Source organism: Scyliorhinus torazame, chromosome 9 (genome assembly GCF_047496885.1).
Source record: "Scyliorhinus torazame isolate Kashiwa2021f chromosome 9, sScyTor2.1, whole genome shotgun sequence".
Taxonomy (NCBI): Eukaryota; Metazoa; Chordata; class Chondrichthyes; order Carcharhiniformes; family Scyliorhinidae; genus Scyliorhinus; species Scyliorhinus torazame.
The window spans coordinates 106,692,853-106,712,988 of NC_092715.1; the positions used below are offsets into that span (position 1 = coordinate 106,692,853).

General features: G+C 50.8%; 1 protein-coding gene across 3 annotated transcripts in view; it reads right to left on the minus strand.

Moving 5' to 3' along the window:
* Positions 1 to 20,136, minus strand: part of LOC140429416 (CMP-N-acetylneuraminate-poly-alpha-2,8-sialyltransferase-like) — a 100,942-nt gene that overhangs the window by 32,106 nt on the left and 48,700 nt on the right. For all 3 annotated transcript variants that reach the window (XR_011949084.1, XM_072516366.1, XM_072516367.1), the window contains exon 4: positions 12,865 to 13,158. Coding sequence is in view for 2 of the 3 variants with exons in the window: in XM_072516366.1 (XP_072372467.1) it covers positions 12,865 to 13,158 (294 nt within the window). In the remaining variant the exon portion in view is untranslated. The remainder of the gene's footprint in view (positions 1 to 12,864; positions 13,159 to 20,136) is intronic.

Sequence of the window (20,136 nt, forward strand, 5' to 3'; positions counted from 1 at the left end):
TGCAAGAAATGCAAGGGCAGCACGGTAGCATTGTGGATAGCACAATTGCGTCACAGCTCCAGGGTCCCAGGTTCGATTCCGGCTTGGGTCACTGTCTGTGCGGAGTCTGCACATCCTCCCCGTGTGTGCGTTGGTTTCCTCCGGGTGCTCCGGTTTCCTCACACAGTCCAAAGATGTGCAGGTTAGGTGGATTGGCCATGATAAATTGCCCTTCGTGTCCAAAATTGCCCTTAGTGTTGGGTGGGGTTACTGGGTTATGGGGATAGGGTGGAGGTGTTGACCTTGGGTAGAGTGCTCTTTCTAAGAGCCGGTGCAGACTCGATGGGCCGAATGGCCTCCTTCTGCACTGTAAATTCTATGATAATCTATGAAAAAGTTTGACGCTGAAAGTGATGACTAAGCATGTTATATTTGGATGCTTTACAGAGAAAACACTTGATCTGATTCTCATAAGAAGAACAGAGAGCAGAATCCATTGCAAACAACAAAGTACAAATTCAGACCACCAACAAAGGAAGTGGTTTTATCTGACACAGTAGACACCAATCTGTCTCTCTCCCCCCCCTTTAACACAGTCCCTGAAACCTATCCCTCAAACAAACTTTTAGTCACTTCTCCAAATGTGTTCTTACATGGTTCAATGTCAAATTTAATTTGATAACACTCGAGTTTATCACCTTAGGATGTCAATTACATTAATGACATTACAATAAATAGAACTTATTGTTTGTTCATCTGAAGAAGCAAATGCTTTCCATTGTATGCACTTCAACTGTTGAGATCAACAGTGATAATTAGGAGCTAGCACGTGGATAGCCATCGTAATCCTGGAGGGATCAATGACAGTGTTGTTTGCATATTAGTACTGATACTTTTTTAAAATTTAGAGTACCCAATTATTTTCTTTTCCAATTAAGGGGCAATTTAGCTTGGCCAATCCACCTAACCTGCACACCTTTGTGTTGTGGGGGTGAAACCTGTCATAGTATACACACAAGTCTATGGTGGTGCACAGACAGATAGTGAGTGACACAAAGGATGACCAATGAACATACAGAACACAGCAGCCAATCAGCAGACAGAACATGGCCACTATATATTCAGGGGGCACTAGTTTTCCCTCTCTCTTGGGATGCAGCCTCTGAGACAGTCAGAGCCTGTGAGCAACAACTCGAACATCCACCATGTGGTCGTAAGATAGTCTGGTCAGGTTAGCCTCAGGTCTCCAGTCAACTCAGCATAGTGTCAACCCACAGTTCAAGCATGTTTAATAGTTAAGAGTTTAATAAAATATAGTTGCATTTCTTCTTTGGAAGCCTGTCTCTCTCTCTGCTACAGTAAATGCAGTCCTCGCAGACCCAGCTTACCCAACACATCATGGCAGTGAGTTATGTTTGAGTTTGACGGACCCACCTTGAGATAGTCTACCCTTGACCAGCGACCAGCCATCCGGTAACATGGACAGCGTCCGCCCTCCCCCGCCGCTCCGCATCGCCGGCAACCTCGGTGCGAACTGGAAGATTTTTAAGCAGAAATTTCAGCTATACCTTGAAGCCATCAACCTCGAGGCCGCATCAGATAGCAGAAAGATTGCCCTCTTCCTCTCTACAGCTGGCGACCACGCTATCCACATTTTTAACTCCCTCACCTTTGCTCAAGGTGAGGACAAGACAAAGTTCAAAACAATCCTGCTGAAGTTCGACAGCCACTGTGACATCGAAGTCAACAAGAGCTTTGAACGCTGTGTGTTCCAGCAGAGGCTTCAGGGTAAGGATGAACCTCTTCAGTTCTTCTTAACCGATCTCCGTATCCTCGCGCAATCATGCAACTACGGCTCCACTTCCGACTCCATGATCCGCGACCAGATCGTTTTCGGGGTCCATTCTGATCCCCTTCGCCAGCAACTCCTCAAAGTTAAGCAGCTCACCCTCACCATCGCCATCGAAACCTGCGTCCTACATGAGCATGCTAATGACCGGTACTCCCATATCAAGACGGCAGAGACGGCGCGCGGCAAGGCCCCAACGATGCGGAGCGGGTGCAGGCCGTAAATCAGCTCCAGGACATGAGTCTGGATGAGGGCAGCCATTTCGCGCGCTTTTCCCGGGCTCCTGCGCATGCGCACAATGACCGAGGGGACGGCGAGGCCGAGGATCGAACTGCGCATGTGCGCACATCTTTCAACCGCACCGCGCATGCGTGGTGGCGCATGGAACGTCCCGACGTTGGCGTCATGATGTGCAACAACTGTGGCTCCGCCCACTTAAAGCGTCAATGTCCCGCGAAATCTCGACACTGTCTCCAGTGTGGCACGCTTGGCCACTACGCAGCCCTGTGCAGATCTGCTCAACTGCCCGCCACACAGCGATCCCAGCCGCAGCGCAGGAACGTCCGGTCAGTACAGCAACCCATTGCAGACTCCGACAGGGGTCCAGATCCCGACACCGAGGATCTTACATCCCCATTCCGGGTGGGCATCATCACCAAGCATACGATGCTTTCCAAAAAAAAGGCTAATCCACTCCCAGTGCTGAGCACTGATCCGGACGACGAGTGGTGTGCCACCCTTACGGTCAATGAATCTCGCATACGCTTCAGGCTGGACACCAGCGCTTCAGCGAACCTCATTTTGAAGTCTGACCTGGATACCATCCACGTCAAGCCGAGCATTCTTCCATCGGCCTGCCAGCTTATCGACAACAATGGCAATGCCATTGCTGCCAGTGGCTCATGCCATCACGTGGTTTCTAATTGTTCCTCAAGAGTCCAACAAAGCTTCCTTGCTCGGTGCTCAGGCCTGCAAAATCCTGAATCTTGTGCAGCGGGTTCACTCCATGTCGCCCGCTGAGTCAGCAGCCTCGCCAGGTGCCAACTTTCAAACCCAATTAGATGACATCATAGCACGATACCACAGCGTCTTCGAGGGTATGGGCACACTCCCCTACACATACAAGATACTTCTGAAACCGAATGCCATACCCGTGGTTCATGCACCGCGTCGGGTGCCGGCACCCTTTAAGGACCGCCTCAAGCAGCAGCTGCAAGACCTCCAGGACCAGGGTGTAATTTCTAAGGTCACGGAACCCACGGACTGGGTTAGCTCCATGGTTTGTGTCAAAAAACCTGACGGTGGCTGGTCTGCCACAGCTGTGGTGGTCAAGCAAGTGGCCCCCAGATCATTTCTCGTTCGCATGCATGATGGCTCTTTTCTTCACCGTAATAGGCGGGCACTGCGGCTGCTTCCACGCTCGCCATCTGAACGTGATGTCCCGCCTCGTCTGCTGATTCCTCAGGACACACCCTTCCAAGAGGTCACCGATCTGCCGCTTCTTTTGCCACCGTCTACATTGGACACAGCTCCGCCCATTCCAGTGAAGGCGGCCCCTGACCCACCCTTGAGGCGGTCAACCAGAATTTGTCGCCCGCCACAGAGACTGAACGTATAGACTGAATGTTGATTGCCTTGTGCTTCGTTTACACATCTGTACATATTGTTTCTTCCTAATTTGTTGTATGCACTCTGTCTGCACCAGACACCTTCCCATGTAAATATGTTCACGTATTTTGTATATAGGTCAGCTCCTACTCATGTAAATAAGCTCACATACTTTGTACATAGTCAGGCTCATACACACACCCACTATTTATTGACACATACATACATTTTCTGAAAGGGGGGAGATGTCATAATATACACACAAGTATATGATGGGGCACAGACAGATAGTGAGTGACACAAAGGATGACCAATGAATATACAGAACACAGCAGCCAATCACCAGACAGGACACGGCCACTATATAACCAGGGAGCACTAGTTTTCCCTCTCTCTTGGGATGCAGCCTCTGAGACAGTCAGAGCCTGTGAGCAACAACTCGAACATCCACCATGTGGGAGTAAGATAGTCTGGTCAGGTTAGCCTCAGGTCTCCAGTCAACTCAGCATAGTGTCAACCCACAGTTCAAGCATGTTTAATAATTAAGAGTTTAATAAAATATAGTTGCATTTCTTCAAGTGTTGGAAGTCTGTCTCTCTCTCTGCTACAGTAAACGCAGTCCTCACAGACCCAGCCCCACGCAGACGTGGGGAGAATGTGCAAACTCCACACGGACAGTGACCCAGGGCCGGGATTTGAACCCGGGTCCTCAGCGCCGCAGTCCCAGTGCTGTCCACTGTGCCACATGCCACTCTAGTACTGATACTTTTAGTGAGAATCACGCCTAGCACAAAAAAGACTGTGGTTGAGGGGGTCAATCATTTCATTCCTGGGTGGAGATCTTCAGGGTACCGCCCTAGGCGCAACCATCTTCAGCTGCTTCTTCAATGATCTTCTATCCATCATAAGGTCAGAAGTGGGAATGTTAGCCGAAGATTGCACAATGTTTGGCACCATTTGTCACTCCTCAGATACTGAAGCGAATGCAGTAACACCTGGGCAACATTCAGTGTTGGGCTGCTCAGAGGCAAGTAACATTAGCACCACACAGGTGCCAAGCAATGACCATCTCCAACAAGAACAAATCTACCCATTTTTTCTTAACATTCAATGACATTACCATCACTGAATCCCCCACTATCAACATCCGAGGGGTTACTGCTGACCAGAAACGGAGCAAGATAAGCCTTACAAATACTGTGGCTGCAACAGCAGGTCAAAGGGTGGGAATCCTGCAGAGGGTAACACACCTCCAGACTCCCCAAAGCCTCTCCATCGTCGACAAGACATAGGAAAGGAGTGTGATGGAATACTCTCCACTTGCCTGGTTAAATGCAGTTCCAGAAACAATCAAGGAATGAGACACCACTCACGACAAAGCCATACACCTGATTGGCACCCGATCCAATATTCACTCACTCCACCACTGATGTACAGTGGCAGAAGTGTGTAGATGCACTGCAGCAACACACCAAGGCTCCTCAGAGAGCACCTTCCTCTGCCATCCAGAAAGACAGGGTCAGCAGGTGCATGGGAACACCACCACCTGCAAGTTTGCCTCCAAGCCACACACCATCCTGACTTGTAACCATATCACCGTTCCTTCACTGCGCTGGGTCAAAATCCTGGAACTTCTTCCCTCACAGAACTGTGGGTGTTCCTACAAAACATAGACTATAGCGATTCAAAAATGCAGCTCCTTCCCAACGGCAATCAGGAATGGGCAATGCTTGTGCAGAATCCGTACAAAGTAGCACACATAAACGGCAGGTAGAGAATATTGAACATATGTTTATTAGCAATATAACACGTCTCCACTCCCCCAAGGGTCTCCTTCTCCAACCTGCACCCAGGTCGGGAGTTTTTTACAAGTACAGGCTCTCCTTGTTAAAGGGGAAGCCGTGCCCCGTTACCGGGGAAGTGTATATTCTATAGAGGTCACAGGAAACTGGATGGTCCTTATCCCTTGACCTCCATGGGGGTTATAACACCTAGTCTAGCCTGTGACACCCACATCCCATAAATGACTAAATAAAAAATTGCTATAATCTTTTAATTTTTAATGTGGTTGTGTTTGAAGTTTGAATGTTGTTGAATTGTTCTTGAACACACATTCAGTGGTTTGGTAATCTTTTTTGCTTTGTGCTTTTTCACGCTTAAATATTATTGGGGAAAGGTTTTCCAACATAACTTATTTTAGTTTCTTGGTATCCTTCAGGCTTCCTGTGAAACTTGCAAATAAGCTATGGCTGTAATATGATATTTGTTGTGCATTGTTGTTAAGAATTCAAAACTACATGTGTTTCGGAACTATCGATGTGAACAGCTAAATTATTAATGTGCCACTGTATCTCCCAAAGAATGTTTTTATGAGCAATATCTTTCATTCCCCAGTATTCCATTTTAGTAGGTCTGTCTGTCATGGTGTTGCTCATGGGCAGTCAGTAACCTGGATTGTGGTTTCATATGTTTACTGTAGTTATTCCGAAGCCAAAACACATTAGTGGTTTGTTCTAATGTAACAGTTCCACTGAAGCAATATATCCTGACTGGCATGAAGATATTACTTGTATATTGGTAGCATCATGTCCAAGTTATTAGACTTGTAATCCTGAGATCTGGGCTAATAAGTCAGAGAAAGTGAGCATGCAGATCCATCCACAGCAGTTTAAGAATGCAATCACGAAAGAAAGTCTGAAGATAATAAGTGACCGTGAAGCTGTTGGATTGTCACAAAGGATAGCTGATTCACTGTTTTTTTTAAAATAAATTTAGAGTGCCCAATTCATTTTTTCCCATTAAGGGGCAATTTAGCATGGCCAATCCACCTACCCTGCACATCTTTGGGTTGTGGGGGTGAAACCCACGCAAACAAGGGGATAATGTGCAAACTCCACACGGAGAGTGACCCAAAGCCGGGATCGAACCTGGGACCTCGGCGCCATGAGGCAGCAGTGCTAACCACTGCGTCACCATGCTGCCCTCGATTCACTGTTTGTTTTAGGGAAAGGAAACCTGCTGCCCTAAGCTGGTCTGGCCTATGCCTGATTCGAGTCTAACATCAATGTGCTTGACAACTACAAAGCCAAATACTGTGGATGCTGTAAAGCTGAAACAAAGGAGAAAATGCTGGAAATATTCAGCAGGTCAGGCAGCATCTGTGGAAAGAGTTAACTTTCAGGTAAATTACTTTCATCAGTAGTCTTGATGGAAGTTCTGATGAGAGGTCTTGGAAGTTAAAAGTTAACTCTCTCCTTCTAGAGATGCTGACAATTCGGCCAAGTATTTCCAGCATTCATGACTGTCCTCTGAAATGTTGTGTCAACATCATCTCAAGAGCACTTGCTGAACATTCCTGATAGATTAGTATTGATAGATCCACCAACAATAAATTTCAGATAATCAACAAAGTTTTTAACATGTGTCATATAAGCTTGCTACAAGTGACATACATTCATATGCAGGGACCCCTTTGCCTTGTTTGAATTATCCAGTAGCATGTGGACCCTATAGTTAGTTCCCTGTTTTTTTTTAACATGGCAATGCATCGGCCAATCAGAATCAACTTGCTAACTGAGGAGTTCCTCAGGGTAGTGTCCTCGTTCCAACCACCTTCACCTGCTTCATCAATGACCTTCCCTGCATCGTAAGGTCAGAAGTGGTGATGTTTTCTGATGACTGCACAGTGTTCAGCACCATTAGGCAATTGAAACTAAAGCAGTCCGTGTCCATATGCAGCAAGATGTGGACAATATCCAGGCTTGGGCTGACAAGTGGCAAGTAACTTTCACGCCTCACAAACCAGAAAGTGACCATCTCCAACAAGAGAATTTAACCACTGCCTCACAACATTCAACGGCATTACCATCACTGAATTCCCCACTATCAACATTTCGAAGGATTACCATTGACCAGAAACTGAACTGGACCAGCCAATTAAATACTGTGGCTACCAGAGCAGGTCAGAGGCTGGGAATTCTGCAGCGAATAACTCACTTCCTGACTTCCCAAAGCCTGTTTATTACCTGCAAGGCACAAGTCGGGCATGTGATGAATACTCTCCACTTGTCTGGATGAGTGTAGCTCCAAAAACACTCAAGGAGCTTGACACCATCCACGACAAAGCAGCCTGCTTGATTGGCACTCCAACCACCACCTTCAACATTCACTCCTTCCACCAATAATGCACAGCGGAAGCAGTGTGTACCTTTTACAAGATGCACTGCTGCAACTCACCAAGGCTCTTTTGACAACAGCACTGAAACCAGCAACCTTTACCACCAAGAAGGACAATGGCATCAGATGCGTAGGAACAGCATCAACTTCCCCTCGGAGTTCCCCTCCAAGCCACATATCATCCTGACTTGCAACTATATCACCTTCAATGTCACTGGATAAAAATCCTGGAAATCCCTCCCTAACAACACTGTTCATGGTCCTACAACTGGACTGCTGCAGTTCATGAAGGTGACTCACCATCACCTTCTCAAGGAAAATTAGGGATAGGCAACAAATGCAGCATAGCCAGCAATGCCCACATCCCATGAACAATTGAACTTTTGCAAAGCACCCTCACCTCTTGCAACATAAATTGTTGTGATTGTTGGAAATTTGGCATTCTTACATTTGTCCTGATGTGACATGGCAAAAAGCTTTGGCAGCATGTTTGTCTTTTCAGCAACATTCAACTTCTGTGGTGTTGGATGAGACCTACCGACAGTTCACGCAGGCTGGATCTTCCGGTGCCGCCGATGGCACCCCCCCACTGTGGGGTGGATTCAATGGGAAATACCATTGACAGTGGTAGGAGTTCTTGGCCAGGATTCTCCGAGCCTGCGACCGTTTGGAGAATCGCTGGCGGGGGGGGGGGGAACACGAAAATCCTGCCACGCCACTCCGATGCCGGGCCGCCGATTCTTCAGGGCCTCCATGGGGTCCAGGCCCGTGATCGGAGGCTTCCGGTCGGCAGGCGGCCGTGATCTGGAGCGGGCCTACCTCCTTCCGTGCGGGTCCACTCCGGTGTTTATGCCAGCGTCAACACTTGCCCGGGATTTCGGAGAATCCCGGCCCAGGGCGCGATTCTCCGAAATGGAGACAAAGTGCCGATGCCGGAGTGAAAACCGGAGTTTTTCAATCCGGCGTCGGAGCCCGCTCCCAGCACCCTATTCTCCCGCCCCCAGGGGGGGCTAGGAGTGGTGTCGCGTCGCTAGGCGGCCACCCCGCAAGAAGATGGCGGATGGATCTTGCGGGGCAGCGGAGGAAAGGAGGTCCTCCGTAAGAGAGGCCGGCCCGCCAGACCCCATCGGAGGCCCCAACCTCCGGGTGCAGGAACCCCCCTCCTCCCCCCCCCCCCCCCCACCACAGGTCGCCCCCCCCCCCCCCAGCGTTCCCACGCAGTTCTCGCCGGCAGCGACCAGGGGCGTCATTCTCCGACCCCCCAGCGGGTCAGAGAATGGCCTTTGGCCGCCGTGAATCCCGCCCACGTCGGTTGCCAAAATCTCCGGTACCGGATATTCGGCGGGGGCGGGAATTGGGCCGCGCCGGTTGGCGGGCCCCCCCCGCTGGATTCTCCGGCCCGGATGGGCCGAAGTCCCGCCGATAAATTGCCTGTCCCGCCGGCGTAAATTAGAGTACCTATTTACCGGCGGGACAAGGCGGCGTGGGCAGGCTCCGGGGTCCTGGGGGGGGCGCGGGGCGATCTGACCCCGGGGGGTGTCCCCACGGTGGCCTGGCCCGCGATCGGGGCCCACCGATCCGCGGGCGGGCCTGTGCCGTCGGGGCACTCTTTCCCATGGTCTCCACCATGGCGGAGGCGGAAGAGACTCTCCCCACTGCGCATGCGCGGGAAACTGTCAGCGGCGGCTGACGGTCCCGCGCATGCGCCGCCCCGACATGTCATTTCCGCGCCAGCTGGCGGGGCAACAAAGGCTGTTTCCGCCAGCTGGCGGGGCGGAAATCCCTCCGGCGCCGGCCCCCAAAGATGCGGCCCCCGTTTTGGGCGCCAGTCGGCGGACATCGCGCCGTTTGGGGCGAATTTCGCCCCAGATGTGGACAGTGCCAGTGGGAACCTGTCATGTCGGAGCGGCCGCTCGGCCCAACCGGGCCGGAGAATCGCCGCTCGCCATTTGCAAAAGGCGAACGGCGATTCTCCGAGCGGCCAGGCGTGATTCTCGCGGCGCTGGTTTGGGGGGGTGGGAGAATCTCGTGCAGGTGTCGGGGCTGCGTGGTGGGACTTGCGCGGCGCCCCGCCAATTCTCTCACCCAGCGTGGGGGGGGGGGGAGAATTCCGCCCCATGCCTCTTTTTTATAAAGCTGAGGAATGCCTATGAGGAAAGATTAAGAAGCCTGGGGCTGTTTTCCAGAGAGCAGAGGAGGCTGATGGGTGACTTGATTGAAGTGTACAAAATTAGGAGGAGCCTAGATAGAGCATACAGGGAAGGCTTGCTTTCTCAGCAGAGAGGTTGCCAGATGGCACCGATTTAAAGCGACTGGTAGAAAGATTAGAGGGGATATCAAGAAAAACCTTTTCACTCGAAGGGTGGCAGATGTCTGGAATTTGCTGCCTGGATTGATGGTTGAAGCAGAAACCCTCAACTCATTTAAAAGGTACATGGATCTGCATCTGAAATGCTGTAACCTGCAAAGCTATGGATCAGATGCTGGAAGGTGAGATTTGAATAGTTGGCTCCTTTTTCCTGTGCCGTAGCCTTTCTATGGTTCCATGATTCCGGGATCTCTCATATCATATGACTTCCTTTCTCAACATTCCCTACCACCTTCGATGGCTTGTGTATATATTCCCCTCTGCTCCTTTTCGAATTGTGCCTTTTATTGTCCCACTTTTTTCATCCCACCAAAATGTATCACTTCTCAGTTTTCTCTGTATTAAATCTGCCGCGTGTCCACCCAATTTGCCAGCCAGAGTATGTCCTCATGAAGTCTATCACTATCCACCTCACAGTTCAGAATACTTCCAAGTTTTGTGTCATCTTCAAATTTTGACATTTCCAGCTTTGTATCTTTGCTGCCATTGTCCTTTTTATCTCATTAGCTTTGACTTTGTGACAAAGTTGTGATGTGAAATTTTATCAAACGCTTTTTGGAAGTCTATGCATACCATATCAACCATGGGCGTGATTCTCTGCTAACAGGCGGGGCGGGCCGTACCTGGTGCCGAGGAGTGGCATGAACCACTCCGGCGTTGAGGCGCCCGGAAGGTGCGGAATCCTCCACACCTTCAGGGGCTAGGCTGGCGCCGGCGGGGTTGGCACCGTGCCAACTGGCGCCGAAGGGCCTCACCTGGCCGGCGCGAGTTGGCGCATGCATGGGAGTGCCAGTATGTTCCGGCGTGATCCCAGCGCTTGCGCAGGGGGGTACTTCTCCGCGCCAGCCATGGCGGACCGTTACAGCGGCCTGCGCGTATTGAAAGAGTGCCCCCACAGCACAGGCCCGCCCGTAGATCGGTGGGCCCTGATCGTGGGCCAGGCCACCGTGGGGGCCCCCCGGGGCCAGATCCCACCGCGCACACCACCACCCCCCCCCCCCCCCCACCACCACCCCCACCCCCGAGGCTGCCCGCAGAGCCAGGTCCCGCCGGTAAGGACCTTGTTTGATTTACGCCGGTGGGACTGGGCGAAAACGGGCGGCCACTCGGCCCATCGCGGAGCGGAGAATCGCCGGGAGGGCCACTGCCAACTGCCCCTGACCAGCGCGACGCGATTCCCGCCCCCGCAGAAAAACCGGCGCCGGAGAATCCGGCAGCAGGGTCGGGGCGGGATTTACGCCGCCCCCGGCGATTCTCCGGCCCGACGGGGGGAGGGGGGTGGGGGGGGGGGTCAGAGAATCCCGCCCCGCATTACTATATCCCACTGTTACCTCATCAGTAAACTCAATTAATTCGATTAAAACAAATTTTGCCTTTGTCTGATCAATAGTTGAACAACCTGGATCATGATCACATCTATATTATTTGGAAAATACATACAATGATTACGTTGCACCATTTATAGTACATACAGCAGAATTAAATTTTGGAATTGTGTCTAATTTGTCAAACATTACAAATGCTTCTGCTTCACTATAGTGGTCTGATGTTCAACCTGCATCTGAGCTGTCAACATGTTCTAGTACCTAGTTCATTCATCAATACCATTGCTGTATCCTTATAAATAAGCAGTTAAACGGGAAACTGCATTCCACTGAGTTGCCTCACTGTCCCTCAAGATTGTAAAAGGAAGACTTTTGCCTATTTTCTGGATTCTCTCTGGTCACGTATTACAGTGTTTTATGTTTTAGAGGCAGTATGGGAATGGAAACTTTGTACAGAAGTTCCCCTCATCAAACGTCATGACTCCCCAAAGAGTGGAATGAAAACTGTGGGTTGAATGACGGAAACCTGCTGCTACTCAGCAATTTTAAAGTATAAAGAGTATAAAGATAACGAGTCATCGCTGAGAAAAAGTACGCAAGTATCTTCCCTCATCTCATTTAGGGACTTTGAGGGAATTTTATCCAACATACTTCCTCTTTGAACCAAATAACTTTCTGAAAAACATTTTAAAACATAAATACAGGCAGATTGACAAAATAATTATCAGGAACCATGCGGCCTCTGAAACCCAATTATGTATAAAACATTATTTATTTATATTATTTGAGATAGGGATATGATATTTATTACTCATACCACAACTATTTTTAATGCCAATTAGGATTATATGCAGACTAAGTTCATTACTAGTCCATACATCTTCATGGAGGCAGACATTCATCAGACATAATGGAGTATGTATGGCGGAGTGGTGTATGGCTATTAACTTTTCATAGTAATCTTCCAATTTTCACAGCCTCTGAACATAGTTGATAAATGAGTTTATGGTCAGGAAAGTTTCCAATTGCAGAAAATTTAAATTATGTTATCAATCATAAGCCCTTTGCCCACTATTTCACTGAGAATGGATTAGTTTTTGTGCATTATTCAAAATAATGCCAGGTTCCAATCAGAGTTTCCTTAACGTCGTCTATTCTTTATCTCATTTGATGTTGGGAATGCTACTGATCGACCCTTTTCAATTCAAGCACTATATATAGAGGATGATTGGTTTGAATGGAGGTGATATATTATTTATACTTCACAGGTCAAGCAGGCCTCATGTGGTAAAACTTTGCAAGATCCCAGCACTTATTAATCCAAACATTAAAAAAAGAAATTGCCCGGATTATACAAATTGGGGCAGATCTGAGGAAATGTTTAAATACTTTTTTATACCCTCATCATTTGTCTTAAAATTGAATTCATATTGATAGCTGAGTGTTTAAAGTTTATGGATCAAAGTTATACATCCCTGCCAGCGTATGTTGAAGATGCTGTCTGTTTCATGGTCCAAAGCATACAGCTAACCTAGTCTGAACCATGGAATGATACTTACCCTCGGACAGCATGTATGAGTCGTAAGGATGGATAGGCTGTCTGAATGTTCAGTCGGTTCTTCAAGATCAACTCGTTTACATATTCAACATGTTTTTCTCCACCTTTAACCATGAACGCTGGGATCCACAGAACACTGTCATTCAACACCGCTAGTCTGTCGACAAATTTCTCCCTGTCTGTCTCACTTCGAAGACTTCCAAAAGCTCTTTGCACGACTGATGGATTCATTGTGACAAAATCAGATTTGAGTCCCACATCATCAGCGTATTCCACAAGGGGTGCGAGATTACACCTACAATATACAAAACAATTTTTAGCAGAAGATTTTGTTCCCAATCAACATATTTATTTTTATTCAGGAATAAATTACAGATTTAAACAACCAATATTCTTTCATATGAGTTCTATCATATTTTGTGTCAAAATTAATAGTCTGCAGAAAACAATGGACTAGAAATACATTTGTGCCGATATTTAGGTACAAAGGTCATGATTTGCGATCTATCCATGCTGGTTTGATTCGAGGTGAGTAGTAGGTTGAATTTGCATACCCAACTTATTTCTCTGATTATAACATGGCCACAAGTGGCTTCACGCTGGTTTGGTCTGCTGCTGGCAGCCTCTGCACAGGGCAAGCGACTGAGTATTGCTCTGGAGAGACCAGGCCAGCAAGCAGTCTTTCTGTTTTAAAATTGCAGAGTTCCCTAACTATGGAAAGTTGTGGTGCGCTACAGACATTGAAGCATTGAGGGAGAAGGAGGATGTCACACCAGGCCTTTGAAACAGCTCCCTACTTTAATGACTCTGCCCTGGATGCCAGGGTCAGAGAGCTGGAAGCAACAAAGAAGGCCATGTTTCCAGAGGGAATGATGTGGAGATGCCGGCGTTGGACTGGAGTGAGCTCAGTAAGAAGTCTTACAACACCAGGTTAAAGTCCAACAGGTTTGTTTCGATATCACTAACTTGCGGAGCACTGCTCCTTTCAGGTGAGTGTCTTGTGTTCCTATTCCAGAGAGAATAGGAACACAAGATGAGGGGGTTTAATGCCTGGAGTGTGACACCCAAGACATAGGAGCAGTACAACTAAAAGTTTAAATACCTCATCCAGGTGGCTAAGGTGAGCAACTGTATCTGCATCTACACATCACATCTCACATTGCCCAAATCATCTTCCTGTAACACTGTCCAAAGCACCATATCCCCATCACTCACCCAGTCGCACACCCCTTAACCAGACACTCGAGAGTCACTCCCAGCATTCTTACACAGCTCAATGCTGTCCATCACATTGTTGTCCCATTCAATGCTGTCCCTTACAATTCTGTCCCTAACAATGCTGTCCCTCACACTGCTGTCCCTCCAACGCTGTCCCTCCAACGCTGTCCCTCACAATGCTGTCCCTCCAATGCTGTCCCTCCAATGCTGTCCCTCACAATGCTGTCCCTAACAATACTCACACTGCAGTCCCTCACAATGCTGTCCCTCCAATGCTGTCCCTCACAATGTTGCCGCTCTCTGTGGCCCCTCACAATGCTATCTCTCACAATGCTGTCCCTAATACTCACAATGCTGTCCCTCACAATGCTGTCCCTCTCAATGTTGTCCCTCCCAATGCGGTCGATTTATGTGCTGTCCCTCAAGATGCTGTTCCTCACAACGCTGTCCCTCTCAGTGCTGTCCCTCTCAATGCTGTCCCTCACAACGCTTTCCCTCTCAACGTTCTCCCTCACAACACTGTCCCTCACAACGCTGTCCCTCAAGATGCTGTTCCTCACAACGCTGTCCCTCTCAATGCTGTCCCTCTCAATGCTCTCCCTCACAATGCTGTCCCTCTCAAAGCTGTCCCTCACAACGCTGTCCCTCTCAACGCTCTCCCTCACAACACTGTCCCTCACAACGCTGTCCCTCAAGATGCTGTTCCTCACAACGCTGTCCCTCTCAATGCTGTCCCTCTCAATGCAGTCCCTCACAACGCTGTCCTCTCAACGCTGTCCCTCTCAACGCTGTCCCGCTCAATGCTGTCCCTCTCAATGCTGTCCCTCTCAACGCTGTCCCTCACAACGCTGTCCCGCTCAATGCTGTCCCTCTCAATGCAGTCCCTCTCAACGCTGTCCCTCACAACACTGTCCTCTCAATGCTGTCCCTCTCAATGCAGTCCCTCACAACGCTGTCCTCTCAACGCTGTCCCTCTCAACGCTGTCCCGCTCAATGCTGTCCCTCTCAACGCTCTCCCTCACAACGCTGTCCCTCACAACGCAGTCCCTGAAGATGCTGTTCCTCAAAACGCTGTCCCTCTCAATGCTGTCCCTCACAACGCTGTCCCTCTCAATGCTGCCCCTCACAACGCTGTCCCTCTCAATGCTGTCCCTCACAATGCTGTCCCTCACAACACTGTCTCTCAAGATGCTGTTCCTCACAACGCTGTCACTCTCAATGCTCTCCCTCACAACGCTGTCCCTCACAATTCTGTCCCTCAAGATGCTGTTCCTCACAACGCTGTCCCTCACAAGGCTGTCCCTCACAACGCTGTCCCTCACAATGCTGTCCCTCACAACGCTGTCCCTCTCAATGCTGTCCCTCACAACACTGTCCCTCTCAATGCTGTCCCTCACAACGCTGTCCCTCACAACGCTGTCCCTCACAACGCTGTCCCTCAAGATGCTGTTCCTCACAACGCTGTCCCTCTCAATGCTGTCCCTCACAACGCTGTCCATCTCAATGCTGTCCCTCACAACACTGTCCCTCACAACGCTGTCCCTCTCAACGCTGTCCCTCACAACGCTGTCCCTCTCAATGCTGTCCCTCACAATGCTGTCCCTCTCAACGCTGTCCCTCACAATGCTGTCCCTCACAACGCTGTCCTTCTCAACGCTCTCCCTCACAACACTGTCCCTCACAACGCTGTCCCTCTCAACGCAGTCCCTCACAACACTGTCCCTCACAACGCTGTCCCTCACAACACTGTCCCTCACAATGCTCTTCCTCACAACGTTGTCCCTCAAGATGCTGTTCCTCACAATGCTCTCCCTCACAACGCTGTCCCTGTCAACGCTCTCCCTCACAACGCTGTCCCTCACAACGCTGTCCCTCAAGATGCTGTTCCTCACAACGCTGTCCCTCTCAATGCGGTCCCTCTCAATGCTGTCCCTCACAACACTGTCCCTCTCAATGCTGTCCCTCACAACGCTGTCCCTCTCAACGCTGTCCCTCTCAACGCTGTCCCGCTCAATGCTGTCCCTCTCAATGCTGTCCCTCTCAATGCTGTCCCTCTCAATGCTGTCCCTCACCACACTGTCCCTCTCAATGCTGTCCCTCACCACACTGTCCCTCTCAATGCTGTCCCTCTCAACGCTGTCCCTCTCAACGCTGTCCCGCTCAATGCTGTCCCTCTTAATGCTGTCCCTCTCAATGCTGTCCCTCTCAATGCTGTCCCTCACCACACTGTCCCTCTCAATGCTGTCCCTCACAACACTGTGCCTCTCAACGCTCTCCCTCACAACGCTGTCCCTCACAACGCTGTCCCTCAAGATGCTGTTCCTCACAATGCTGTCCCTCTCAATGCTGTCCCTCACAACGCTGTCCCTCTCAATGCTGTCCCTCTCAACGCTGTCCCTCACAATGCTGTCCCTCACAACGCTGTTCCTCAAGATGCTGTTCCTCACAACGCTGTCCCTCTCAATGCTCTCCCTCACAACGCTGTCCCTCACAATGCTGTCCCTCAAGATGCTGTTCCTCACAACGCTGTCCCTCACAACGCTGTCCCTCACAATGCTGTCCCTCACAATGCTGTCCCTCTCAATGCTGTCCCTCTCAATGCTGTCCCTCACAATGCTGTCCCTGACAACGCTGTCCCTCTCAATGCTGTCCCTCACAACACTGTTCCTCACAACGCTGTCCCTCTCAACGCTGTCCCTCACAATGCTGTCCCTCACAACGCTGTCCCTCTCAATGCTGTCCCTCACAACGCTGTCCCTCTCAATGCTGTCCCTCTCAACGCTGTCCCTCACAATGCTGTCCCTCACAACGCTGTCCGTCTCAACGCTCTCCCTCACAACGCTGTCCTTCACAACACTGTCCCTCACAACGCTGTCCCTCACAACGCTGTCCCTCACAACACTGTCCCTCACAACGCTCTCCCTCACAACGCTGTCCCTCACAACGCTGTCCCTCAAGATGCTGTTCCTCACAATGCTCTCCCTCACAACGCTGTCCCTCTCAACGCTGTCCCTCTCAATGCGATCCCTCACAACGCTGTCCCTCAAGATGCTGTTCCTCACAACGCTGTCCCTCACATTGCTCTCCCTCACAACGCTGTCCCTCTCAACGCTGTCCCTCTCAATGCTGTCCCTCACAACGCTGTCCCTCTCAACGCTGTCCCTCTCAATGCTGTCCCTCTCAACGCTGTCCCTCTCAATGCTGTCCCTCACAACGCTGTCCCTCTCAACGCTGTCCCTCTCAACGCTGTTCCTCACAACGCTGTCCCTCAAGATGCTGTTCCTCACAATGCTGTCCCTCTCAACGCTGTCCCTCTCAACGCTCTCCCTCACAACGCTCTCCCTCACAACGCTCTCCCTCTCAATGCTGTCCCTCACAACGCTGTCCCTCACAGCGCTGTCCCTCTCAATGCTGTCCCTCACAACACTGTCCCTCACAACGCTGTCCCTCACAACGCTCTCCCTCACAACGCTGTCCCTCACAACGCTCTCCCTCACAATGCTGTCCCTCACAACGCTCTCCCTCTCAATGCTGTCCCTCACAATGCTGTCCCTCAGAACACTGTCCCTCACAACGCTGTCCCTCACAACGCTATCCCTCACAACGCTCTCCCTCACAATGCTGTCCCTCACAACGCTCTCCCTCTCAACGCTGTCCCTCACAATGCTCTCCCTCACAATGCTGTCTCTCACAACGCTCTCCCTCAAGATGCTGTCCCTCAAGATGCTGTTCCTCAAAATGCTGTCCCTCACAACGCTCTCCCTCACAATGCTGTCCCTCACAACGCTGTCCCTCAAGATGCTGTTCCTCACAATGCTGTCCCTCTCAACGCTGTCACTCTCAACGCTGTCCCTCACAACGCTGTCCCTCTCAACGCTGTCCCTCTCAACGCTCTCCCTCACAATGCTGTCCCTCACAACGCTCTCCCTCTCAATGCTGTCTCTCACAACGGTGTCCCTCACAACGCTGTCCCTCACAATGCTGTCCCTCTCAATGCGGTCCCTCTCAACGCTGTCCCTCTCAATGCTGTTCCTCACAACGCTGTCCCTCTCAACACTCTCCATCTCAACGCTCTCCCTCACAACATTGTCCCTCACAACGCTCCCCCTCTCAATGCTGTCCCTCACAACGCTGTCCCTCACAACGCTGTCCCTCACAATGCTCTCCCTCTCAATGCTGTCCCTCACAACGCTGTCCCTCACAACGCTGTCCCTCACAACGCTGTCGCTCTCAATGCTGTACCTCAAGATGCTGTTCCTCACAACGCTGTCCCTCACAACGCTGTCCCTCACAATGCTGTCCCTCTCAATGCTGTCCCTCAAGATGCTGTTCCTCACAACGCTGTCCCTCTCAATGCTGTCCCTCTCAATGCAGTCCCTCACAACGCTGTCCTCTCAACGCTGTCCCTCTCAACGCTGTCCCGCTCAATGCTGTCCCTCTCAATGCTGTCCCTCTCAACGCTGTCCCTCACAACGCGGTCCCGCTCAATGATGTCCCTCTCAATGCAGTCCCTCTCAACGCTGTGCCTCACAACACTGTCCTCTCAATGCTGTCCCTCACAACGCTGTCCCTCTCAACGCTCTCCCTCTCAACGCTGTCCCTCACAACACTGTCCTCTCAATGCTGTCCCTCACAACACTGTCCTCTCAATGCTCTCCCTCACAACGCTGTCCCTCACAACGCTCTCCCTCTCAATGCTGTCCCTCACAACGCTGTCCCTCACAACGCTGTCCCTGAAGATGCTGTTCCTCAAAACGCTATCCCTCTCAATGCTGTCCCTCACAACGCTGTCCCTCTCAATGCTGCCCCTCACAACGCTGTCCCTCTCAATGCTGTCCCTCACAATGCTGTCCCTCACAACACTGTCTCTCAAGATGCTGTTCCTCACAACGCTGTCCCTCTCAATGCTCTCCCTCACAACGCTGTCCCTCACAATTCTGTCCCTCAAGATGCTGTTCCTCACAACGCTGTCCCTCACAAGGCTGTCCCTCACAACGCTGTCCCTCACAATGCTGTCCCTCACAACGCTGTCCCTCTCAATGCTGTCCCTCACAACACTGTCCCTCTCAATGCTGTCCCTCACAACGCTGTCCCTCACAACGCTGTCCCTCAAGATGCTGTTCCTCACAACGCTGTCCCTCTCAATGCTGTCCCTCACAACGCTGTCCATCTCAATGCTGTCCCTCACAACACTGTCCCTCACAACGCTGTCCCTCTCAACGCTGTCCCTCACAACGCTGTCCCTCTCAATGCTGTCCCTCACAACGCTGTCCCTCTCAATGCTGTCCCTCTCAACGCTGTCCCTCACAATGCTGTACCTCACAACGCTGTCCTTCTCAACGCTCTCCCTCACAACACTGTCCCTCACAACGCTGTCCCTCTCAATGCAGTCCCTCACAACACTGTCCCTCACAACGCTGTCCCTCACAACACTGTCCCTCACAACGCTCTTCCTCACAACGTTGTCCCTCACAACGCTGTCCCTCAAGATGCTGTTCCTCACAACGCTCTCCCTCACAACGCTGTCCCTGTCAACGCTCTCCCTCACAACGCTGTCCCTCACAACGCTGTCCCTCAAGATGCTAACTCTCACAACGCTGTCCCTCTCAATGCGGTCCCTCTCAATGCTGTCCCTCACAACACTGTCCCTCTCAATGCTGTCCCTCACAACGCTGTCCCTCTCAACGCTGTCCCTCTCAACGCTGTCCCTCTCAACGCTGTCCCGCTCAATGCTGTCCCTCTCAATGCTGTCCCTCTCAACGCTGTCCCTCACAACGCTGTCCCGCTCAATGCTGTCCCACTTAACGCTGTCCCTCTCAATGCTGTCCCTCTCAATGCTGTCCCTCACCACACTGTCCCTCTCAATGCTGTCCCTCACAACGCTGTCCCTCTCAACGCTCTCCCTCACAACGCTGTCCCTCACAACGCTGTCCCTCAAGATGCTGTTCCTCACAATGCTGTCCCTCTCAATGCTGTCCCTCACAACGCTGTCCCTCTCAATGCTGTCCCTCTCAACGCTGTCCCTCACAATGCTGTCCCTCACAACGCTGTTCCT